The sequence below is a fragment of the Gymnodraco acuticeps genome, unplaced genomic scaffold, assembly GCF_902827175.1.
Source record: "Gymnodraco acuticeps unplaced genomic scaffold, fGymAcu1.1, whole genome shotgun sequence".
Taxonomy (NCBI): domain Eukaryota; kingdom Metazoa; phylum Chordata; class Actinopteri; order Perciformes; family Bathydraconidae; genus Gymnodraco; species Gymnodraco acuticeps.
In genome coordinates this window covers 602,523-629,489 of record NW_022990400.1, presented here as the reverse complement: position 1 = coordinate 629,489, position 26,967 = coordinate 602,523, and the positions used below count along the sequence as shown (strand labels likewise).

Here is a 26,967-nt window from a genome sequence, read left to right as displayed (position 1 = left end):
CACGACCCGAAGTCCAAGACTTAATCCAGAACTCAGGATAGAGGATCAAAGACACAGGACTACAGCAAGAGGATCAGCCTTGACTCCGGATCCCGGCGTAGATATAGATACAAAACAAGAAAAAAGATTTGGCTGGGTTAATCGGAACAAGAGAATACACAGACACAGACAGAGAGGGAAAATCTGTAGCCTGTTATTGTCTCATTATACCACACTGTGAATGAATCAAAGTAAATATATAAGTGGTCATGAACACATCTGTCCATTAGACAGAGGGCTGCTGTGCCTCCTGTCATCATTAATGGACGTCTCTTTAAAATGACCGCTCAGAGGAGAGGAGTTCTCATTTCTCTAACCGCCTGCTGCTTCCACTCCTCTCTCCTCGGTTCCCCTCCTCAGTCCTCCGCTCGCATCTCCTGCGGGCGGGACTAAGACACGAGGATAGGAGTCGAGGAGGGGAGTCGAGGGAGTTAGAGAAATGAGATACGGCCTTGGACGTCAGATAAATCCACAGAAGAAGGCAGACAGGAAGTAAACACTCACAAGAACAGCAGAAGAAGACAGACAGGAAGTAAAGACTTACTGTTAGTGGAACAGAAACTGTGAACTGATTAGACAGTTACAGAACACCTCGATCAGTGCTGCCCTCATTTTAAGTAACGTTGTTGTTGTTGTTGTTGTTGTTGTTGTTGTTGTTGTTGTTGTTGTTGTTGCAGTTCCAGCCGTTGGTGCGAACAAAGTGTTTCTTCTTAGCAGAAGCAATACAATAATATTTAAGTAGATAAAATCATTTTCAATTAATATTTGGAGTCAAGTCGTTCGTTTATTTAGTATGTGGCCGTGTAATAAGCAGCATAATGTGCAGATGTATCCCACTACTCTGACTCTCATCAGCAAATCAAGTGTTCTACTCTCTCTCTCTCTCTCTCTCTCTCTTCTCTCTCTCTCTCTCTCATCTACCTCTCTCTCTCTCTCTCTCTCCTCTCTCTCTCTCTCTCTCTCTCTCTCTCTCTCCTCTCTCTCTCTCTTCTCTCTCCTCTCTCCCCCCCCTAGCAGCGAGCCCCAGTTGTGCCGGTGGGCATGGTTTGGAGGGTAGCTCAGAGGCGCTGTTGTCCCCCCCCATCTCTGAGCTGCGCCATCCTGCAACAAGAGCCAGCCCTCGCCCCCCCTGGGCTCCAGCTCCACCCCCACGACGGAGTCTTTCTCCCCGAGGACAAGGAGCCCGTCAAGTACGGCGAGCTCATCGTCTTAGGGTGAGTCCATCGAGAGACATTTCTGCTGATGTACAACGTCTATATGTACGGTTGGGAGGGTTACTTTATAAATGTAATATGTTACAATTATTACCTTTAATACAATGTATCAGTAACTTAAGCTGAGTATCACAATATAAAAGTAATCTAACCTGATTACTTTCTGTTACTTCTGGATTACCTCAATATCAAATGCAATGCAAATAAATACAAGAGAAAATAATTAATAATAATATGTTTTTAAGTGTATTGTATAAGACAATAGAACAATGTGACTTTAGAAAAGAAGAAACAAAGATATTTTAAATGTAAGATAAAAAATGTGTCCTCTTATATTATAGAACAGTACAGTTTACAAATGCTGTTTTAATTTGAATTAAAAGTAAATAGTCATTTAGTTAATAAATCAGGTGTCCACAAACTGCATTGAAATAATATATAATTAAAAAAGAATGAAAGTAGCCTTAATGTAAACCATAAAGAAAATGCAGGGAGTACTTCTACCTATAATATATTCATTTACATTTTTTTAAATGTACACTGAAAAAACTAAATACATTTAGGTGAAATTTGTTGACATAATACATTTAATTAAAGTCAATGTTTCAGTTTTTTCAGTGTATTTTAACATTGTTATCCTGCTAGTAATCGTAGAAATGTAACAGCAATCTCATTACATCTTTTTGTATGTAACTGTAAGGAAATACAGTTCCCTTTTTTTTTGCATCCTGATTACGTAATCCCATTACATGTAATCTGTTACTCCCCAAGCCTGCCTATATGTTTGCTTAGTGTGAGTCATATAGCAGTGTGTGTTATAGGACCCTGACCCAGGACACATCTAAGGCCCCGTCCACACGGAGACGAAACGGGTGTTATCCGCTATACTTCTTTATCGTATGGACGGTTCTTCCCACGAGGCCGTAACGGAACTGCGGAAACGGAGCCCTCAAACGATAACGCATCCCAAAGTGGGAAGGTCTGGTAACGTAACGCTTGCGGCACCGTGTGTACGCCCTAAACGATCATAGCCCCGCCTCTCCCCACCTCTCCTGCTCACCCCCGCGTCACCCGCGTCATTGCTGATGCGTTTCGCCAACAACAACAATGGCGGATCACAGGGTTGCGTTCGTGCTGCAGACGCTACTGACCATGCTACAGATGTTAGTGCAACATCTACAGCTCCTCTACCATAACCATCAGCAACAAGTGGACATGGAGAACTACATGAACTACATGTTGCTAAATCCACGAGGAGAATAACCAGAAGGGCAACCAGGCAACCATGCTCGGGGGGGCTTATTCGCTGCTTTTGGTGTATTTTGTAGCGGAAGTACAGCGCCACTTACAGGCTCGGCATATGTACTACAGCGCCTCCAGCGGGTCGAGCGGTCTCTTGTGGACGGACACGTTTCTTGAGCCGATTCCGTGTGGACGGAAGACTTTTTTGATATCGACATCGGTTCGTTTTCATTTCCGTCTCCGTCTGGACGGGGCCTTAACCAGATTAGTGAGGATTTTGCATTATCTATCCATGCGCTACTTTTCCATACAAAGTCCTTCAGTGTCCAGCCAATGAACAAAGCCAAACCTGTATTCCACAGGACATATGCATATGTTTTGCATATGCAGATTTATGTAAGGGCACATTTATGTTTACATTCTGAGAGAAGAGAACTGACAGACTATGAGATGATTGGCCTTAGAGTCAGAAAGGTCATCATTCATGTTTTCAGAATCAAAGAAGACTGCACAGAAAAATCTTTAAGTTGATGGGACAAACACACGCTTTAAAAGAAAGACACCACTTTCTGTTAAAGAGCTGAATGTAGTGATTACTAACGTCTACATCTGTCTGTTAAATATAAGGCTACAGCTGGCATTTTTTTTAATTTAATGGAGTGTGGTTCATCCTCACAACGACGACTGAGACTCCAGGATGTCAAGGCATCTGACTAGGGTTAGGGTTAGGGTTAAAGCCATAAAATAATAATCATCAACAATAAGTAAAATATTCCACTGTGAAAAAGCAACATTTGGTTTATCAATCAATCAATCAATCAATGTTTATTTATATAGCCCAATATCACAAATGTTACATTTGTCTCAGTGGACTTCACAGTGTGTACAGAATATCAGTATGACAATACGACACCCTCTGTCCTTAGACCCTCTGTCCTTAGATCCTCTGTCCTTAGACCCTCTGTCCTTAGACCCTCTATCATTAGACCCTCACATTGTGCAAGGAAAAACTTCCGGAGAAAACCCACAGTTTAAAGGGAAAATGGGAGAAACCTCAGGGAGAGCAACAGAGGAGGGATCCCTCTCCCAGGACGGACAGACGTGCAATAGATGCCGTGTGTAAATTGAAAAGATAATACATTTGCAACATAGGTAGTCCAAATGTTTGGAAATGCATGTGTGTATAATAGGAAGATGAATCCACGAGGATATCCATCCAGGACTTATGATCCAGGACCACAGCCACGACTCAAGATCCAGGGCTCGCGATCCAGGACACAGGACTGCAGGATCATCCATGACTCCGGATCCCAACGTATATAGACACCAAAAAGAAAGACATTTGGGGAAGCTGGGTTAATCGGAACATGAGAGTACACAGGTATAGACAGAGAGAAGGAAGAAGTAAGATGTCCCCCGACAAACTAAGCCTATAGCAGCAAAACTAGGGGCTGAATCTAATCAGCCCTAACTATAAGCTTTATCTTGATCTTGAACAAAAACAAAAAGTTATTTATTTTCTACCACTGCAGGGTAATCAGTGGCTCAGATGCTTGTCCGATTGACGTCCCTCAACTACAGCATCAAAGACCACACTTTATTAGGCTATGCTTGATTAAACAAATACTCTTATGTTTGTGCTTGTTCTTCTTGAACCAGTTGCCATCACAATATAACCCTCTCACTGCTCTCTTGGTTTATTCTGTTAGACAAGGTGGGGCCTGTTGAGATGAATTAAATCATGTGCCCAGTCTATTGGAAAATACCTTATTTGAGACAGTCATGGGCACTTTGTTAGGAAAAGTGGTGGGGACACTTTTGAGATTTAAAAAACACCACTGCATTAACCGCCCCCTGTAAAAAAGACATACATATACTGTTTACATACAATACATACTGTATTCTTACAATACTTTTTTTGACAACTAGTGCTACGCTGCTGCAAAGCGGGAGCAACAATTGCTATTTTATTCTCTACTCAATTATTATTAATATTAAACGTGTCGCAGGTCCAAACTGCACCACAGGGGTAACCAGAAATGCACCCAGAAAGTGTGAACAGTCCTCCAGATTTGACATGTTCTCTTGTGCTAATAAACCTTTCCCAAAGTGTACAATTCTTTGTGCACGGCATTTTCCGAAGATTTTTAAATAATTACCATTATGCAAAATGGTGGGGACAAAATTGTCCATTTCCAAAAGTGGTGGGTGTGGGGGAAACTTCTGTGTAGCAATGCAGGAGGAGTCACCGACTCAAAGACACGGGGAGAGCTGGAGCTCTGATGTCAAACACTGATGGTTTATTTGGAGCTTCGGCCGGAGAATTCACAAAACAAGTCCAAGAGTCAGAGGTTCTGACTTCACGGTGGAGTTGCCACGTCAATTCTGAAGAACTCAACCCTAGACCCATGTATTTAGCTAGTTCAGAGAGAATAATCAACATTGTGCATAACAAGATAGAATCATAACGGCCCGTCCACACAGCGGCGTGCGTTGACGCTTGCCGGCGGGCGTGTCTGACACTCGACCAACAACCAATCACATGAATCTCCCGCCCCAGACACACAAGCACGCGGTTTGATTGGCTAGAGCTTGTACTGGCATATGATTCGATTGGCTGACGCCTCCGTCGAGGCGTCAAAAGTTGAACATTGTTCAACTTTTGAAGCGAGCAACGCCAGCAACGCTCCACGTCGCTTCCCAAAATGCAGTTCGGCTAAAAGTGACGTCACCCGATTCAAAGTGAATGGGCAGAAGTGTTGGAAGCTTCAATGCACGCCGCTGTGTGGACGGGCCGTAACACCTCTATCAGCTGACGCCAACAGGCAGGAACAGGAAGACAACACACTGAGAGCACAGCAGCCAAGGTTACAGGTGCATGTGCTCAGTCAGGACACTTTGAACTCAACTGGGTCAAAGTTATGGGCCTTGGAAAATATTTCCCCAACAGTGGGGACATGTCCCGAGCGTCCCCAGTTTAAATGACGCCTATGGAGACAGTTACTAAAAGGCAAAATAGGTTATTTGACTTCACAGAAAGATGCCATCCACACAGGGGTGGCATGGGGTGGCAACTGCCACCTTAAAAATAGGCCTTGCCACCCCAGCTGCCACCCCAGTTGGCAGCTTTGTTTTGAAAGAAAAGTTGTGGCTCATCGGAGATTTATGAGAGAAAGTCTCTAATGTCCGAGTGCAAGTGAATGCAGCACACGACGCGAGTCTTGTAACCCCTCCCCCGGCCCTGGCGCGAGCGTGGAAATGTGATTGGCGGCGATTTCATTCGAACGGGACCGTGCAAAACGAGAAGCATTCTGACTCAAGTACACGGAAGGAATGAGGTATTTGTGGTCTACAATGACAGAGAAGAGCCTGTCAAGTTTGGCTGTACTCAGCATTGAATCAAAATGCACTAAAGCTGTTGATCTGAATAAGTTTGTGAGAGTATATGTTTTAGCTGAATACACGTTTTAACCCTAACTGATGCAGTTAGTCACTTCTTTAATGTTTGTTCTTTCTGATGTAAAGTCAAGGTTGTAACTGTTGGCAATGAACTTGTGGGGCACTGAACTGTTCCTTTGAATCTTTTGAGTTTTGATACATGATATAATTACTTGTCTTTCAAATTTGAAGGAGGGTGAGCAAGCATCTTGAGGAACATTCATCAATAACTAGAAAATATAGTTTATTCAATAATAACACTGAATATGTGAATCATAACAGTGATTGACAGCTGATAGGAATAATATGATTGTTAATATTATCATATTAATTCAGACAAACATCGATGAGACAGTTAATTCATGTACTTATTGCAGCAGTCTGCATACATTTGGTACCCCTGCTGGTCTAAGAGTGAAACAAACTCATTCAGTTATTCTTCATTTAAAATTCATTAAATGATGTCTGCCACCTTATATATTTATATGTAAGGCTTTACTGATGTGCCACAATAATGTCATTATTGAGTTAAAATATTAATATTGTGGCTTTCCAAGTTAACATTGATTGATATGACTGCGATTAAATCAGCATATACATCTGCCAGGGGATGCCACCCCTCAAAATCTCCTGCCACCCTCTTGCCACCCCATGAATATTTTTTCTAGATCCGCCCCTGCATCCACAAACTGAGCCACAATGCTAACCTCCATGAAAAACACCAAACAGAGAGGTTATACATTGCTTGTGAAAAAAAGAAAAGGACATCTTTACCACAGAGCCACATATGCTTCCACTCCTCACCTATTGATCCATGCACTGGAGGATGAACACTTGATGGATGATGAGGGGGGGAGGGGGGGGGATAACCTGCCTGTGACATTTTACAACATCCATCCAATCATGGCTTCTCTGCCGTCAGCAGAACTGGAGAGTGTTGTCATCATGAATGCAGCATGATGTGGCTTACTCATGGACGGTAACACTGGATAGTTCACCCAGTCTCAAAATAAATCAAAGGATATCATATTTGAGTATCCACTACATGAATATGGCTCTTCCAGTTTAGACACAGCAATCCGTTATTGGGAACAAAAAGTAAAAACTAGTTAGGAAAGTAAATGTATTTCATATCAATCTAACTTAACCATAATGAAAGTAAGCAGAGGTGGAATTACATTTACACAAGTACTGTACTTAAGTACAATTTTATTTACTCAAATGTTTCTATTTTATGCTACTTTATACTCTACTACATTTATTAAACAGCTTTAGTTACTTTTAACAAATGCATCTCTCAACATTAACCTAGTGGACTAACTCTTTAAGTCACAAAAGAGTCAAATTATTTAAATATTTTACAAAAAGTCAATCAGAACTTTGTTTGTAAAATGCTGCTTGATGCAACAATATTATCTAGAAATGTCACATATATTAATATTATATACACACATTAGGCCATTTCACTGCACAATGATTACTTTTACTTTTTATATTTGTAAGTACATTTTGCTGATAATACTCTTACTTAAGTAAGATTTTGAATGCAGGACCTTTACTTGTAATTAAAGGTGGGGTAGGTAATTTTGGAGAAACCAGCTCGATTGCGCTAGAATTTGAAAATACACAACCGGAAAAAATCTGCCACTTCCTCACAGAGCCCCTCCTCCAACACACACGAACGCGCACATGACCAATGAGGGCACGAGATAAGTTTGTGCACAGATGGAAGGCTGACAGGCAGGTAGGCCATCCAGTTACTTTAGCCGGCTCAGATGATTGGTCGTGCTTTTTACAGTACCACGGCTTCCAGAGATGAAATGTTTTATGGATTTTTTGTCAAAGCACTTCAGATATTCATTGCTATCGGGATGTTAAGAGCATTCCATGGAATATAACAAAAAGTGTATCTCGAGCCGGTTTCTCAAACTTACATACCCCACCTTTAAGTATTTTGACAAAATGTATTGGTACTTTTACTCAAGTAAACATCTGAATACTTCTCCCACCACTGATTATCTGTCCATGGGATCAATGTGAGGACATAAAAAGGGGATCATTAACTCCTATGTCTTTTGATTAGATAACATCTAGAGGAAAGTACGTAACATTTCTTCTGTTTCACAGGCACAATGGGTCCCTGGCCAACGGGGACAAGGGCCGCAGAAGAAGTCGCCTGGCCCTCTATAAGAGACCCAAAGCTAATGGGGTCAAACCTGACGTCATCCACAATGTCTCCACCCCGCTGGTGTCCAAGGTGAAGGATCACAGCTTTATCATTAAAGTTAAGGTGCACATTCAAACTGAGGAGGAGGTTTCCCTGGGCCAGGATGAAAGAAAACTGATGCTATTTTCAGGGACGGAAGAATTTGTACTTTTACTGAAGTAACGTAGAGCTGTTTCTTTTTAATTCCTGCTGGATGCCAGCCCTCGATTTTAGTCAATTTAGTCAATGTAGAGTGCCTATTCCCTCTGTAATAGCAACATACGAATGTAAAAACATTATTTAGAGCTCCTCTTGGGTCACATGGTAGAAAAAAAGCCTTGATTTGTTAATCCATGATATGGGATTGTATATGGCACTCAAGGATTGTGAATCAAACTGCATAGTTTACAAATCCATGCGCGCGGAATACTTACATTAGTTGACTTATGGAGTAATTATTCAAATATGTTGGTATTGGTACTTCTACCAAACTAACTTCTTCTGAGAACTGACACATTCTGGGACATCAACCAATGTTATTGAACTAAAGCAATAAACATATAAATAAATGAATATAACAGCACTTTGACTGTGTGCTAAAACTATTGACTCCAAAATCAATAGATGAGAGCAGCGCTACGTCACCCCGCCCTTTTTACGGTGAAAACAAAGAATCTGCACCAAGCAGACATTTGTTTTTTTATCATGCCTCAAAGATGTTGTGTATTACACGTCAAACAACAAAAAGATCCAAAGTTACGACTTTCTTTAATGTAACTTAGACAAAAGGAAGGTCAAAGTAAAGGTCCATAAAGAATGGTCTCTCAAGTATTACATGTAGAATGCTGCATTCAAATATGAAACACTGACAAGCCAAGGAAATCCCAGTGCTGCCCCCTCCCCAGTCTAAGAGGACATTGATTGAATATTGATTTTGATTTCACCATAATGATGCTGACCATTGTATTTGGGCAAAAAATGCACTGTTCTATACACTTTTTGATCAGACTAGGGAAACCTCAGAATCTGTATTTACCGGCAGTCAAATGACAGCAAACGTCTCACCCAAAAAGAAACACGGCCATGACGCAGAGGGAAAGCACCCAGATGGGTTGCTCTCATGTATATACTGTACAACAGAGAATACAAATGTACTATATAGTAATAATATGGACAATATACACTTAAAAATCACTACACTGCATGATTGGATAAAACTCCCAGTAGGCATATTACAGTGCATATAATAGATAAAACAGCCACTATTCAGCACCACAGGCCCATTATAGGTTCCCCTAAGAAACGTTATAGTGATACAACAGCAGGTAAAAGGATACAAAGTGCAGGGTGTTCATATCAGATTTACAGAGTACCATACATAGACAATGGGTTGTCATAAAATATAATAAAGACTCTGCAGTGTAGCGGGACATCTCAGCACAATGCAGAAGAAACTATACACCAATAAAAAGAGAACAAAGTGACTGAAAAACTTTCAAAAGTGCCCCCCCCCACCACATGTAATTCAGCACTAACTGTCTTTGTGGGAGAACATAAAGTCCACTATGCAGAAGACGGTATTCCAGATGGGAGATTATCTGCGCACGGTTTTAAACATAACCATTTTTTCTACAATGAGACCCCAAGGGGACATAACAAACATTTCTGAAGGATCAATATACATTTAAAAAATCATAGTGAGGATGGTGAATTAACAAGTAGCTAAACACATTCATGTTCTTCCTCCTATTGTGTGCATTTCAGGTGCTGGCAAATAGGAGGGATACAATAATAAATGAATATTGGTTTTTATTTTACTTATCAAGGGAAACATTTAAATGTTGTCTCTGCTGAATTATGAAGCCTTGTAATATTTGCTTTGGATGGATTACATTTACAAATGGTACGTTAGCATTGTCATTGTAAATGTTAGCATGCTGACGTTAGCGCCTCTGTGCTGAATTATAATTAATTGACATTACATTTAGCTCACGCTTTTATCCAAAGTGCACTAAACCATGAAGATACAAACAGGAATCCTGCAGGTGCATCAGCTTTCAATGAGCCAAACCATAATAAGTGCTGCTGCAGAATGATCACTTACTGTACATATTGATCTCTCCATCATGACAATAAATCAGTTATAAAACGATAGGAGTCATTTTAATTAGATCTGGGGCTGTCCCTGTGGAACAGGAAGTGTCCTCTGGGTAGATTCTGCGGGGGGGGGCAGACCTTCAGCTCTCCTTGTCATGTGACCAGGATGATGTGTTTTCCATTGGCAGGCGCTCAGCAACAAAAGCCAGCACAGCATCTCCTACACACTGTCCCGGAGCCACTCTGTCATCGTGGAGTACACACATGACACCAACACAGACATGTTCCAGGTGAGTGTCACACACACACACACACACACACACACACACAAATATGGGCTCAGAACAGTCTCATAATACACACGTGCACACAGAAGGATTCACGCTTGTGTTTTTCAAAGCACACACAAATGTGTTCCGTTTCATATACATGTAAATAAAATCCAAATACAGAAAAAAGATTTACATATGTATTTTTGATCCTCACATATTTGTTTTCCGTTTAAAACGTAGCGCTTCATTTACGCATGTTGCGCTGTCCGGAGCTGACAGGTCCACTCTCAGTACAGCGCCACTTTCCGAACAGGAAATGCACGTAAATACAAGCTTTTATATTATTAGGGTACAGCGCCACTTCCCGTGGGTGCTACAGTGAACTGTCAACGGGGGGAGCCTGCGGGGAAACGGTGACGCTGTCAAAGCAACTTCAGATGGCCAGTCCGCCCCTGCCGGTACCGAAGTGGGCCGATCGGAGTGGCCCGACCGGCCCACTTCGGTACGTCCCGATGGCCAGTCCGCCACTGCTTCGGCATACAGTATAAGTGTTGCACAGCCAGATACGGCTCAAGAAGCTGACTCAGATGAATGAGGCGAGTAAACACAGCTGACAGTTGGCAAGAAACTCGAACGATTATTCGCATCGCGTCCGGTGTGAACGCACCATTATTACAAGTATTATATAATTACAAAATAAAATCGCCACTCTCAGTACAGCGCCACTTTCCAAACAGGTAATGCACGCAAATAAAATATTTTATATTATTATTATTATTAATAATAATAATATCCATCCATCCATCTTCTTCCGCTTATCCGTGGTCGGGTCGCGGGGGTAGCAGTTCCAGCAGAGAGCCCCAAACTTTCTTTTCCCTGGCGACATCAACCAGCTCTGACTGGGGGATCCCAAGGCGCTCCCAGGCCAGCGAAGAGATATAATCCCTCCACCTGGTCCTAGGTCTACCCCTTGGTCTCTTCCCAGCTGGACGTGCCTGGAACACCTCCCTAGGGAGGCGCCCAGGTGGCATCCTAACTAGGTGCCCGAACCACCTCAACTGGCTCCTTTCGACGCGAAGGAGGAGCGGCTCAACTCCGAGTCCCTCCCTGATGACCGAACTTCTCACCTTATCCCTAAGGGAGACACCAGCCACCCTGCGGAGAAAACCCATCTCGGCCGCTTGTATCCGCGATCTCGTTCTTTCGGTCATGACCCATCCTTCATGACCATAGGTGAGGGTAGGAACGAAAATGGCCCGGTAGACAGAGAGCTTTGCCTTCTGGCTCAGCTCCCTTTTCGTCACAACGGTGCGGTAAAGCGACTGCAGTACCGCTCCCGCTGCTCCGATTCTCCGGCCCATCTCACGCTCCATTGTTCCCTCACTCGAGAACAAGACCCCGAGATACTTGAACTCCTTCACTTGGGGTAAGGACTCATTCCCTACTTGAAGTGGACAGTCCATCGGTTTCCTGCTGAGAACCATGGCCTCAGATTTGGAGGTGCTGATCCTCATCCCAGCCGCTTCACACTCGGTTGCGAACCGATCCAGTGAGTGCTGAAGGTCGCAGACCGATGAAGCCATTAGAACCACATCATCTGCAAAAAGCAGTGGTGCAATCCTTAGTCCACCGAACTGCAGACCCCCCCCCCATGACTACGCCTCGAAATCCGATCCATGTATATTACAAACAGGATTGGTGACAAAGCGCAGCCCTGGCGGAGGCCAACCCTCAACGGAAATGGGTCCGACTTACTGCCGAGGACCCGGACACAGCTCTCGCTTTGGGAGTACAGAGATTGGATGGCCCTGAGTAGAGACCCCCTCACCCCATACTCCCGCAGCACCTCCCACAGTAACTCCCTGGGAACTCGGTCATACGCCTTCTCCAAGTCTACAAAACACATGTAGACCGGATAAGCGTATTCCCAGGCCCCCTCCAGGATCCTTGTGAGAGTAAAAAGCTGATCCGTCGTTCCACGACCAGGACGGAATCCGCATTGTTCCTCCTCAATCTGAGGTTCGACAATCGGCCTGACCCTCCTTTCGAGTACCTTAGAGTAAACTTTCCCGGGGAGGCTGAGTAGTGTGATGCCTCTGTAATTGGCACACACCCTCTGATCCCCCTTTTTAAAAAGGGGGACCACCACCCCGGTCTGCCACTCCTTCGGTACTGTTTCCGACTTCCACGCAACGTTGATGAGACGTGTCAACCATGACAGTCCCTCAACACCCAGAGCCTTCAGCATTTCCGGGCGGATCTCATCCACCCCCGGGGCTTTGCCACTGTGGAGTTGTTTGACGACCTCAGTGACCTCCCCCCGGGAGATTGGTGTTGATCCCCCGTCATACTCCAGCTCTGCCTCTAACATAGAGGGCGGAGTTGTCGGGTTCAGGAGTTCCTCAAAGTGTTCCTTCCAACGCCCTAACACTCCATCAGTTGAGGTCAACAACGTCCCATCCTTACTGTACACAGCTTGGATGGTTCCCTGCTTCCCCCTCCTGAGGTGTCGGACAGTTTTCCAGAACAACTTTGGTGCCGCCCGAAAGTCCTTCTCCATGTCTTCTCCGAACTTCTCCCACACCCGCTGCTTTGCCTCGGCCACGGATGAGGCTGCTGCCCTTCGGGCCTGTCGGTACCTTGCAACTGCCTCGGGAGTCCCCCGGGATAACAAATCCCTGAAGGCCTCCTTCTTCAGTCGGACGGCTTCCCTGACCACCGGTGTCCACCAGGAGGTTCGAGGGTTACCGCCCCTTGAGGCACCTAGGACCTTGAGACCACAGCTCCCCGCCGCGGCTTCGGCAATAGAGGCTTTGAACACCGACCACTCTGGTTCAATGTCCCCAACCTCCACAGGAATGCCCGAAAAGCTCCGCCGGAGGTGTGAGTTGAAGGCCTCCTGAACTTGGGCCTCCTCCAGACGTTCCCAGTTCACCCGAACTACACGTTTGGGCTTACCAGGTCTATCCAGAGGCTTCCCCCGCCACTCGACCCAACTCACCACCAGATGGTGATCAGTTGACAACTCCGCCCCTCTCTTTACCCGAGTGTCCAAAACATACGGCCTCAGGTCCGATGATACGATAACGAAATCGATCATGGACCTTCTGCCTAGGGTGCTCTGGTACCACGTACACTTATGAGCATCCTTATGTTCGAACATGGTGTTTGTTATGGCCAATCCATGACTAGCACAGAAGTCCAGTAACAAAGCACCACTCCGGTTCAGATCAGGGGGGCCGTTCCTCCCAATCACGCCCCTCCAAGTGTCTCCATCATTGCCCACATGTGCGTTGAAGTCTCCCAGCAAGATTAAAGAGTCCCCTTCAGGAGCCCCATACAGGACTCTTTCCAGGGTCTCCAAGAAGGCCGTATACTCTGAACTGCTGTTGGGTGCATAAGCACACACAACAGTCAGAGTTTTCCCCCCCATAACCCGCAGGCGTAGGGAGGCGACCCTCTCGTCCACTGGGGTAAACTCCAACAACGAAGCACCTAACCGGGGACTTGTGAGTATCCCCACACCCGCCCGGCGCCTCACACCTTGAGCAACTCCGGAGAAGAATAGAGTCCAACCCCTATCCAGAAGTAAGGTTCCAGAGCCGACGCTGTGCGTAGAGGTGAGCCCAACCAGATCCAACTGGTAACGCTCCACCTCCCGCACAAGCTCCGGCTCCTTCCCCCCCAGAGAGGTGACGTTCCACGTCCCCAAAGCCAGCTTCTGTCGCCCGGGTCTGGTCCGTCGAGACCCTCCGCTTTCACTGCCACCCTTCTGGCAGCGCACCCGACCCCATCGATGTTTCCCGTAGGTGGTGGGCCCGCGGGACGGAGAAGCGGAGGTGTTGCCCACGTTGCCTTTTCGGGCTGGGCCCGGCCGGGCTCCGTGGCAAGCCCGGCCACCAGACGCTCGCCGACGAGTCCTCCTTCTGGGCCTGGCTCCAGAAGGGGACCCCGGGCTTCCTCCGGGCCGGGTATCCTCACTTCTTAGTTTTTCTTTCATGAGGTCTTTTGAACCAATCTTAGTCTGGCCCCTTGCCTGAGACCAATTTGCCATGGGAGACCCTACCAGGAACACAAGGTTCCAGACAACACAGCCCCCAGGTTCATCAGGGCACACAAACCTCTCTACCACGGTAAGGTGCTGGTTCTTCAGAGAGGTAATAATAATATATGTATAAATAAAAAATACAAGATGTTTTTATTTATACATAATAATAATATATGTATAAATAAAAACATCTTGTATTTTTGTTACACCCGCTATTGATTAATTTTGTCAACTTTGGACCTTGCCACCGTCCACATAGCTATAGTGAAATAATATAATCTAAAACATTAAGCCTCTTTGATTTAATAATCGGAGCTGAAACCTCTCTGCCATCTCATCTAACACACACTTCCTTATTTATCTTTGAATAATAATAACGTAAAAATAAAGACGACTATACTACGGTCCTTCGGTCCTGAGATTAGCGCCTGCAGGCAGGCTCCATGGAGCTGTCAGCTCCGGACTGCGCAAAATGCATATATGAAGCGCTACGTCATGAACGCAAGAAATCTACCCTCGTGGGGGCGCGCTCATGTGATTGGCTTAGAATGGAGGAGACATCTGATTGGCTATAGATAGAAAAAATTACAAGTATCGGCTGACCGTCAGGGGAGTCTAAAAAACCCACACACGAATGCACAGCGATCCGTGCACAGAAAGCGGTTTGTGTTTGCAGGTGCAGGGGATTTCAACGGAAAACTAATATGTGAGGATCAAAAATACACATGTAAAACTTTTCTCTGTATTTGGATTTTATTTACATGTATTTGAAACGGAACACATTTGTGTGTGCATTGAAAAACACAAGTGTGGATCCTTCTGTTTGCATGTGTGTATTATAAGACTGTTCTGAGCCCACACACACACACACACACACACACACACACACACACACACACACACACACACACACACACACACACACACACACACACACACACACACACACACACACACACACACACAGACACACACATTTGGGTATCTAGATGCCCAACCCACACACTGTGAAATAAGACTACCAAGTCACATCCCACGTATTAAAAACAACATTTGCAATGGTGTGACATATTCTTTTCACAAGCCAATCAGAGCATGGGCTTTTCAGGAGGGCCTTAAAGAGACAGGTGCTAAAACAGAGTGTTTTAGACAGTGGGGGATTCAGGTGCAGTCAGACAGACAGTATTAGAAATGCAATGTGTTTTTGAACGTTAAAGCATGTACACATGTTCTAGTAGACCCCATAAGTACAAATATGAGCCTGAGAAAGAGCATGATGTGTCCCCTTTAATGTAAGTGGACTGTGCTACAGGTGTGGTTTAAGAAGCTCTGTGGACATGTGTAACCAGAGTGATGTGGCAGATACTCAAATTATATTTCCCTTTTGCTTATATTGCCAGATGGGGCATTCGGCCTTGGCGGCGTTCTGCCCTTCTAGCTTCATTTCATTAAAACAAATCAATGTGCTAGCTTAACGTAGGAATAGCCAAAACTCCTTAACCTGACATTGAATGCATCAATAATCTGTGCTGCACTTGATGATGTTCATCCACAGACATTTGATCAATTCATTTATTTGTATAATTAGCTTTTAGAGAGCATGTAACAGGTGAGCTGTGTTTACCCGTCTTATAGGCTAGCAGTATTATTACCCCAGATCTGTTCCTAACACACTGCCATGAGATTAATATCCATATCTCTGTGTTTGAAAAAGAGGGTATAAGGTCTATATTTACCTATTCTTTTATAGCGGCCTTATAATTATTTCTTAAATTGTATCTTTATAGTGTGTTTTATAGGTTTTTGTAGAGTTTCTCTCAAACACACTTTACTTTGTTTAGTTCCATTACATAATGACATCACCATGTAACACTCAAGCTAGCGCTCCAACACATCGTACGTGATTTGAGGCTAAGGGACATCTATAAGCAGTTTGACCAATGACAACAGAGCTGTCCAGCTAACCAATAAGAGCAGACTGGGCTCTGGTTTCAGACAGAGGGTGAAAAGAGGTGCTGCAGCACAGGCAGTATGAGAACAATCAAGAGCTTTTTGAAGATTAAAGCATGGAGACATGTCGCAGGAGAGACACTAAATACTGATATACACCTGAACATCAGCAGGAGAGGACTCTTTAAAGTAGAGACACTACATACTGGTATACACCTGAACATCAGCAGGAGAGGACTCTTTAAAGTAGAGACACTACATACTGATATACCCCTGAGCATCAGCAGGAGAGGACTCTTTAAAGTAGAGACACTACATACTGATATATACCTGAACATCAGCAGGAGAGGACTCTTTAAAGTAGAGACACTACATACTGATATACACCTGAACATCAGGAGGAGAGGACTCTTTAAAGTAGAGACACTACATACTGATATACACCTGAACATCAGCAGGAGAGGACTCTTTAAAGTAGAGACACTACATACTGGTATACACCTGAACATCAGCAGGAGAGGACTCTTTAAAGTAGAGACACTACATACTGATATACACCTGAACATCAGCAGGAGAGGACTCTTTAAAGTAGAGACACTACATTCTGATATACACCTGAACATCAGCAGGAGAGGACTCTTTAAAGTAGAGACACTACATACTGATATACACCTGAACATCAGCAGGAGAGGACTCTTTAAAGTAGAGACACTACATACTGATATACACCTGAACATCAGCAGGAGAGGACTCTTTAAAGTAGAGACACTACATACTGATAGACACCTGAACATCAGCAGGAGAGGACTCTTTAAAGTAGAGACACTACATACTGATATACACCTGAACATCAGCAGGAGAGGACTCTTTAAAGTAGAGACACTACATACTGATATACACCTGAACATCAGCAGGAGAGGACTCTTTAAAGTAGAGACACTACATACTGATATACACCTGAACATCAGCAGGAGAGGACTCTTTAAAGTAGAGACACTACATACTGATATACACCTGAACATCAGCAGGAGAGGACTCTTTAAAGTAGAGACACTACATACTGATATACACCTGAACATCAGCAGGAGAGGACTCTTTAAAGTAGAGACACTACATACTGATATACACCTGAACATCAGCAGGAGAGGACTCTTTAAAGTAGAGACACTACATACTGATATACACCTGAGCATCAGCAGGAGAGGACTCTTTAAAGTAGAGACACTACATACTGATATACACCTGAACATCAGCAGGAGAGGACTCTTTAAAGTAGAGACACTACATACTGATATACACCTGAGCATCAGCAGGAGAGGACTCTTTAAAGTAGAGACACTACATACTGATAGACACCTGAACATCAGCAGGAGAGGACTCTTTAAAGTAGAGACACTACATACTGATATACACCTGAACATCAGCAGGAGAGGACTCTTTAAAGTAGAGACACTACATACTGATATACACCTGAACATCAGCAGGAGAGGACTCTTTAAAGTAGAGACACTACATACTGATATACACCTGAACATCAGCAGGAGAGGACTCTTTAAAGTAGAGACACTACATACTGATATACACCTGAACATCAGCAGGAGAGGACTCTTTAAAGTAGAGACACTACATACTGATATACACCTGAACATCAGCAGGAGAGGACTCTTTAAAGTAGAGACACTACATACTGATAGACACCTGAACATCAGCAGGAGAGGACTCTTTAAAGTAGAGACACTACCTACTGATATACACCTGAACATCAGCAGGAGAGGACTCTTTAAAGTAGAGACACTACATACTGATATACACCCGAATGAGCATAAAAGGGCACTTTTGAAGGTGTCAGATTGTAATATGAAGTTGTGTAGTACGCTGTCAGCCCTGTAGACTCATACAACAGTAGAGCATTGAGGGCATAAGGAATGAAGAGGAAGCGTGAGAACAGGCAGAAGGAGGGAGGACCAGAGTCTGAGGAGATAAAGCCTGCAGGAGGAGATAAGTCAGACCCGTCACAGTTGTTTCCAAAAACCTTCTGTCTTCATCGAGGAGATCCATACAAAGACTCCAGCAGACACAATCAACAAGCTCCACTTCAATCCATACCGTCTCACTCTCTCATTCTGCTGCGGTTCACCTAGTGTGCTTTGTTCAAGTTTATAGATATATGTAAGATATTCCCACCAACGCATTATGATTAAGGCGAAGGAAATGCATATTGTGCTCCTCAAAGCATTGAAAAATGACATTTAACCCTTGAATGGTTTCTGTATCCTGGAGTCATTGGGCAGGCAGTGGGGGGTAAAGCATTACATGGATGCACGTTATTTCATGAGAAACACTAAAGGGGGAATTGGTCAAGCACTCAGGTCATGTGACTAGATACAATAAGAAATATACTCATCGTTCATATCAAAATCCAAAATGGCAGCATACGTTGACTAAGACTCTTGCCTACATGATGGATGTAACAGGGAGTAACATGGGTGTAATATGCATGTATAATGAGTTTAGTATTTGTGTAATGTGCGATTATAAGGGGGCCACATGGTGGTAATATGGTGGTAATTTGGGTGATATATTTGGGTAATATAGTTGTGGCATGGGTGTAATATGGTTGTCACATAGGTGACATATGTGTTCATCATTGGTGTAACATTTAATGTGTGTAACATTGGTGTAACACGGCTTGAAAAATAATCACATTTTTAAAAGATTGTGAAATTGTGTCATTCTTGACTAGATACATATCAAAATAGCAATTAATAAATACATTACACAAAAATTGAAATTACCTAAAACCCGCCACTGCGTCTTATTTTCTTTAGTCCAGCACGAAGGTCTGTTTGATCCGTCAGCTTTTCGCATGATACTGTAGCATTGTACTCAGTGTAGCTATTTATGGGATCTTGGGAGGCGGCGACATCGCTGAAGGTGCTTTCAGGCGGCGTGCGGAGGATGCAGCTTTCAGCGTGTGACTGTTTTTGGGGCCGCTGACCGCCACAGCCACACAGCTGCTGAGGGCTGAAAACAATGTGGGCGGGAGCAACACCCACTCACTGTCTGGAGGCACCTTAAAGGACACAACAAATGCAAATCAGATTGATAAACATCCAATACAGTTTACAGAGCAACTTCCTGCTTCAGATTTAAGCCACTGTACTTACGGTCATTGGGGTTTTCTAGTGCAGCTGTTTTGGCTAAACTGTTGTTTGTCCAACTCAGCTGACCGAACTAATTGCCAGTGCAATGAAACCGAAACGCTTTTCAGTCTAGGTTTAATGAAGTGAAATAAGTTGAGGTTTTAGGTGTACCTGTTAATACCTGTCATACTTTACAACTAATTGGAAGAGTTGAGGGGCCAATGTATCGCATCACAGTCAACTTTTGAATCACTAACCCTTTAAGCCCAAACCACATTTTGAATCCACTTCAATAGAAAGCCAAATGAGTTTATGTGGGAAACACTGTGACACAATGGTGCATGAAAGAAGCTCAAGTACTGTACTTGAAAAAACTGAGGTACTTGTACTTTACTAGTACTTTGCAGTTTTAGGTTAATACAAAATATAAATCAACACATACATTATCATACATTATAGCAGTGACCATCAACTGGTGGCCCGCCAGACATTCTGATCCGCACAGTGACTGTGGCGTTGGAAGAGTGGTTAGTGCGATCGCCCCCCACTCGTGTCACCTGGAGTTACACGGGTTCAAGCCCCACGCTCGTCAAAAAACGTTGCTGTGTCCTTTTGCAACAGCGACCGTTTCATTGCAGATAAGGCAAACAGGTGTAGCCTTATTGAACGATGGCATGATGAATGCATATTTATCGTCCATTCCTCATTAAAACTGCGGTTTTCCACGTCAACTTTACACTTGAGGCTCTTTGACGGTGACATTTTTGCGTGCCTGGGAAACAATTTTCTTACATCCTGCAACCGTTTCCCAGCAATCAGGACACGGTATTAATAAAAAAGTTGATTCCTTTCCCTGTTTTCAATTTTATTACCCCGGATACAGGCTCATCAAAAAAAAGAAATGTTTCAATAAAGTCAACATATTCAATCAATTATATATACAGTATATATATATATATATAAATATACATATATAATTTATTATGATTTATATATATATATAAAAAACTCTGGCCCCCGAAAGCGTCTCTTGGATTAATTTTGTCCCTTGGTCAAATGTAGTTGGTGACGTCTGCATTATAGGCTAACCTACCCAGTAGTGTATGAAGCAATTCAAATAAACCCCATCTTCACCAAGCATATCATTGAAGTGATGAACACATGAATGCAACAATAATTATAATCAAATAATGAGGAAATATATCTGGTGTTTAAATGTGCAATTGTGCAGAGTACTTTTACTTTTGGTACTTTAAGTATATTTTGACACTAACACACTTTTACTTTTAACTAAGTAGAAATGTGAATTCAGGACTTTTAATTGCAACGGAGTATTTTTACACTGTAGTATTGCTACTTTTACTCAAAGGGGACTATTTAAATCCCCCCCCCCCCCCCCCCCTTACCAAAGTCACACTGACGAATGTAATTCCCCTGGAGTTTACGCAAACAAAAGCACTTCACTCTGAGCCTATCAGGAGAAAGATTAAGTGAATCATCTGGAATAGGTTGTGGGTAAAGTGTTTAATGTAGGAACATCTAATTGTGAATGACTGTGTGAAGTAACCCTTAACTGTCCATCTTTTAACTGTTTCCTGACAATGACCCCTCTCTCTGGCCCCTCAGATCGGCCGGTCCACAGAGAGCATGATCGACTTCGTGGTGACGGACACGGCGGGGAGCAGCAGCGGTCAGGGCGGGGGTGCAGCGGGGGAGGGGGGGGGGGGAGGCCAGTCGGCGCAGAGCACCATCTCCCGCTACGCCTGCCGCATCATGTGTGAGCGCAGCGCCCCCTACACTGCCCGCATCTACGCCGCCGGCTTCGACTCCTCCAAGAACATCTTCCTAGGGGTGAGTGTTCTCCCTACACAGGGACCGGTTACCACGGCAACTAGCATACAGTGTGGGTGACTTCAGGGACAGGACTTTGCCTCCCACGGGTGACATCATAGCTGTAAAGATGGGTGTCAGTGCATGTGACCTGGAGAGGAGGGAGCAGAGTGTGTGTGGCTCTAATGTAACTGCTTCTTGTCGTAAATATCAGTCAGTGAATGCAGCATATGAGTACACGCAGTACACTGTTTGCATGCTACTCTATTTCATTATTTCAAAGACCCAATAATTCAGGTTTTTTTGTGTTTTTTATAACTTCCCTATTTTGTTCGAAATCAGAATCCGATGTATTTATTTTTTACCAGTATGTTTTCACATACAAGTTATTTGCTTAGATGTTTGACATCAACACAGTAAGGGGAAATTCAATACATAATAAAAGCATGTACAGAAATTAAGAAACATAAAATAGCAGAACTTCTAAAACACATACAATAGAACATGTACAATATTTCTGATTCAAAAAAGCATACAGAGATATAATCCCAAAGACGTGCATTAATGTAACGTATATAAACGGTCATGATGTTAATATGTAACGTGAGGTGTTAATAAGGGGTGTAAGTGTCCATGTCAGTGGGGCCCGGGTCTGATCGGATATGATAATAATATACTGATATATTATTAGATATTAGATATTGAGATCTGGAAATGATTACAACCTGCTCTATTTTGACTGATATAGCTGTGCTCAGCTCTTACTTTAGAAAGTAATATCATCATAACCAGTTAGCAAATCTATGAAAATACAATGTCTAATGTGAAAATCCATAATGTTCATCATTTCTGTGATAACAGTTGTGCCATTACTAGTAAGACTTACTGTCAGAACTACAAAGAAAGCTCCAAATAGCTTTACCCTAAAATAGAAAGCAGGGCACTGGTTATTTTCATTAATGCAGCACAGTCATGCTCCATCAAGCCGACTCAGCAGTTTCCCCTCCATCTTGCTGATCTCAGTTCAGTGGAGCTGTCTGGAGCCTGAGGCCGCCTGGGGAAGATTTGTAATTGTTTTCCATCAGAGAGAAGGGTATGCTCGCTGCTAATGCGGTGCTAAGCTTGTTAGTAAAACAATTAAGTACCAAGGTAGGATCCCCTGAAGCCCCCTAACAGAGGTCCATGCTAAATGTATTTAGCTCCTCTACGGTGACATGTCTCCATGCCTTAATGTTCTAAAGCTCTTTATTGTTCTCATACTGCCTGTGCTGCAGCACCTCTTTTCACCCTCTGTCTGAAACCAGAGCCCAGTCTGCTCTGATTGGTTAGCTGGCCGGCTCTGTTGTGACTGGTCAACTGCTTAGAGATGTCCCGCCCCTTAGCCTATCACGTACAATGTGTTGGAGTGCTAGCCAATAGAAGCACGAGTGTTACGTAGTGATGTCACTATGCTGCAGAAGTAAACAAAGGAGTACAATAGAGACGTTTCTGGCGTAGCTTTTGCAGACCATTTACATGCACAAAAACTATAGAACACAGGAGAGGGAAAACCTCCAAAAGCATAAATCGAATGTTTCCCCAAGCTTTAAAGGTCTCCTGTCATGCAAAATACACTTTTTGATGTATTTTATACATTAACATGTGTCCCCCGGTGTGTCAGGGAACTCACAAAGTGTCAATACAACCCTCTCTCTTTTCCTCCGTACCCACATCTCTAAAAACGGGGGTACAACGGAGCTGATCCAGATTTACGTCCGATATGACGTAACATCGAAAATGTGGGCTGGCTTTAGACCGACGGCCCTATCAGAAGCGTTGCTATCAGAAACAATACGCAACGTGTTTTGGAAGTAATATGGTCTTTGTTTACATTAGCAAGCAGCGCTAACACTCAGAGCTAACCTGTACTGGAGAGAGCATGTGTAAAGAAGCCATAAAAAGGAAGTCACCTTGTGGTAAACCTGAGAGAGAAAAAGCATTTGAGCTCCATCCTGTTTCAGAAAGTGGTTTTGAACATGATGTGGCGTTTCATCACAGCAGCATTTAGCTGAGTTTCTGCTTCTCTCTGTGCAGCTCTGCTGCATGTGTGCTCCAAAGGGGGCGTGGCCCCGTAGCTACTGACACAGAATAAGCGCTTCTCTAACAGGGCTGAAATAGAGGGATATTTCACCCATTCACGCTACAATGGGTGGTCTGTTTAGTATTTTGAGCAAAACACTTCATAGACATGTTTTTTATATCTCTGAGACCTATAATATATGCCTACAATTTGTATAATAGGAGACCTTTAATATTTGTTTACTAGCTGACCCCTGGCCATCATTTTACAAAAGTGGCCCGGTCAAAACAATGCCTGAGCTACAGGCTTATCACAAAAGCAATAATAGCCCTTTCTCATGACATCATCCCATGAAAGATTTCTCAGGACCCCCAACAACTAGGCCAGCGAGCAGAGAGATAGCGTCAGCAGCCAGCGCTCCACACACACACACACGTCACCACGCAGGCTAGCTCCGGCAGCCATCAGGACTACAATCACACCGACATGATAAACAATTATTCTCTTTTTGTTACAGCCAGGCTCTGTGGTTCATCTCTGTAGTGTTGATGGATGTGATGCAGATACAACTGTTGATACTGTAAATAATGTATGACTAAGTAGGAGAAGACCTTATCACGATGTCATCGGATTATAGCGGGCATGTTTTCAGGATTAGCCACTAAATATATTTACAAAATGTGATAAATAGTTGCTTTATATTTCTGACATAGTGTCTTCTTTAGTATTATTATGAAAGACAAATCTCATCGCAGTTTGAGTTTCCTGCACTGAAAACTGTAACATTGACTTTAATTAAATATATTATGTCAACAGATTACACATAACTGTATCAAGGTAATTGAAAGCAGTAATATTAAATTGAATCTAATATGTTTTATTTAAAACAAAAAATGTTGCTTTCAACTTAGCTAATACAGTTATGTGAAATGTGTTGACTTTATACATTTTTTAAAGTCAACGTTTCAGTTTTCTCAGTGTGCGTGGGACCCTTGGCCCTTCCCCTAATGTCTCACTATATTTCAGTGAAATCCTTCTTTCCTCCAGAGCAGCCTAAAATAAATGTTTGCAGAGCTGAGTCGCTGCTTTTTATAACTGCCTTGGCACTTCTTTTTTTTAATGCAGCTACACACGGCAGAAATGTGCTGTATCATTCCATCTGAGCTCATTTGTGTTCATAATACAGCCTTCCTCTCTCCCAGGGTTCATCCTGAGCGTGGGTGCATTAGTCAGTACAGTAGTCATTCTGTACCGAGCTAAATATAGCAGCAGAGAAAAGCAATGCTAGCTGTTCCTCCAGCCGGCCACCTCTGACACCCCCCTCCTCCATCCTGCCTCCGCCTCATATTCCTCGTGTTGACTTGTCTCTCAGGAACGGGCAGCCAAATGGAGGACGTCGGACGGCTTGATGGACGGCCTGACCACCAACGGGGTTCTGGTGATGCACCCGGCGGGGGAGTTTGTGTCTGAGCCGGCTCCGGGCGTCTGGAGGGAAATCTCAGTCTGTGGAAACGTCTTCGCCCTGAGGGAGACTCGCTCAGCGCAGCAGAGGGGGAAACTGGTGAGATGAAGGGCATGATGGGAAAATGATACGTTTGCTTTGATACGGGTTACTGAACTTGGTGTACTTCAGGGAGTTCTCCAGAAACGAGTTGATTCATCACCCTGGTGTTGAAGAACGTGGCTGATCTTTATACATTTCAGTATTTTTAAAGAAATAAATAAATGAAATATTGTGTTATTGTAGGATCATGTCCATTTTCATTATTGGGATTAAACATGTATAATGGGACTCCCATTATACATTTACCAGAGGGTAAGAGCCTGTGTCCACATAGCGCCTCCTTCTGAGCGCTAGCGTCTTTTTTAGCTCAGAGCACTCAGAGTTGAAAATAATTCAACTTTCCAGAATAACGCTGGTGACACGCTGTGTGAATTGAATGAAAAGCTTATATTTAGCCGTGTTTGTCAGATGAAAACTATCATAACAAAAACCTTAAAGCCCGTTTCTTGGATGTAGGACCGGATGTATCTCCTGGTGGGTGTGACACTGTGTTATCGTCCACCCCCCTCAACATATGGCTGTCAGACAGAGGGGTGAAGCTCATTCAATCAAAGTGTGAGAGTAAAACTCTGACGTTTGGTGCTTATAGTAAAACAATATATAGTAGCATAAACAGATGATAAAATCCATGCTAGTCAGTCTTACAACAGCGGTGATACGTTGTTGACATATCGTTGTCATAGAAACATTAAAAAAGCGAAAATAAAAGGCGCTATGTGGACACGAGCCCTTACTCTTGGGTTTTGATTTTCGTACACGCATTTCCTGTCTTGACCTTAAGGGGTGTGAACCAAACAGCTAGCGAACCAGTGGAAGCTGCTGTTCAAATTACATTTTGGATTTGGATTGGATTTTTTGGCAAACTGTCCCTTTAAACATCTTAACAGACCAGTGTACAGCCCAGTGAAGAGTTGTTTTAGTGAAACTGGTGGCATGATCAACTTTTTGTGTCATATCCCCTCGACAACGGGTCTAACGAATCCCCATGTCCTCCTTCCAGCCAGTGATAGAAACTGTTCTCTTCTTCTCTTCCTCTGCTACATTGCCATCATCTGTTCTCCTCTTCAGGTGGAAAATGAGTCCAACACCCTCCAGGATGGATCTCTGATTGATCTATGTGGGGCCACCCTGCTGTGGAGGACCCCCGCTGGACTGCGCCACACCCCCACCCTCAAACAGCTGGAGTCCCTTCGCCAGGAGCTGAACGCCGCCCGGCCCCAGTGTCCGGTGGGCTTCAACACGCTGGCCTTCCCGAGTCTGGCCCAGCGCGAGATCGTGGACAAGAAGCAGCCCTGGGTCTACGTCAACTGTGGCCACGTGCACGGCTACCACAACTGGGGCTACCGCAAGGAGAAAGGCCCTGCTGGACCCGGGGGCACCGCACCCGCCAGCACCGGGGAGAGGGAGTGCCCCATGTGCCGGAGAGTGGGCCCCTATGTTCCCCTGTGGCTGGGCTGTGAGGGAGGATTGTACCTGGACGCCGGGCCCCCCACTCACGCTTTCTGCCCCTGCGGCCATGTATGCTCAGAAAAGACTGTGGTGGGGTGGAGCCAGATCCCGTTGCCCCACGGCACCCATGCCTTCCATGCTGCCTGCCCCTTCTGTGGTACCTGGTTGACAGGGGAGGCAGGGCCACATCAAACTCATCTTCCAGGGCCCCGTCGACTGAAGCCCACCCCTGGGTAGAGGTGTTGAGGAAAGACTGTGTGCTAGAACAAAAATCTGAACACTCGCCGTGTGGGATGAAAGAAAAGCACTGATGAAGTACAAAAGGAGTGATGAACTGAAGGTGCCATGCAATAGTAAATTGCCATGGCTTCAAACTGAGTTGTATGAAGATGTGTAAATAAATTGTGTTGAAATGA

At 44.0% G+C, this 26,967-nt stretch overlaps 1 protein-coding gene across 1 annotated transcript; it reads left to right on the top strand.

Annotated features, from left to right (window-relative positions):
- Positions 1 to 1,058: 1,058 nt before the first annotated feature.
- On the top strand, positions 1,059 to 26,967 carry peli3 (pellino E3 ubiquitin protein ligase family member 3). Its single transcript, XM_034224861.1, is given in 7 exon segments — positions 1,059 to 1,253; positions 8,061 to 8,190; positions 10,425 to 10,526; positions 21,276 to 21,500; positions 24,911 to 25,099; positions 26,171 to 26,728; positions 26,730 to 26,967. Coding segments are annotated over 7 exon segments (1,419 nt in total). The 5' UTR covers positions 1,059 to 1,080; the 3' UTR covers positions 26,772 to 26,967.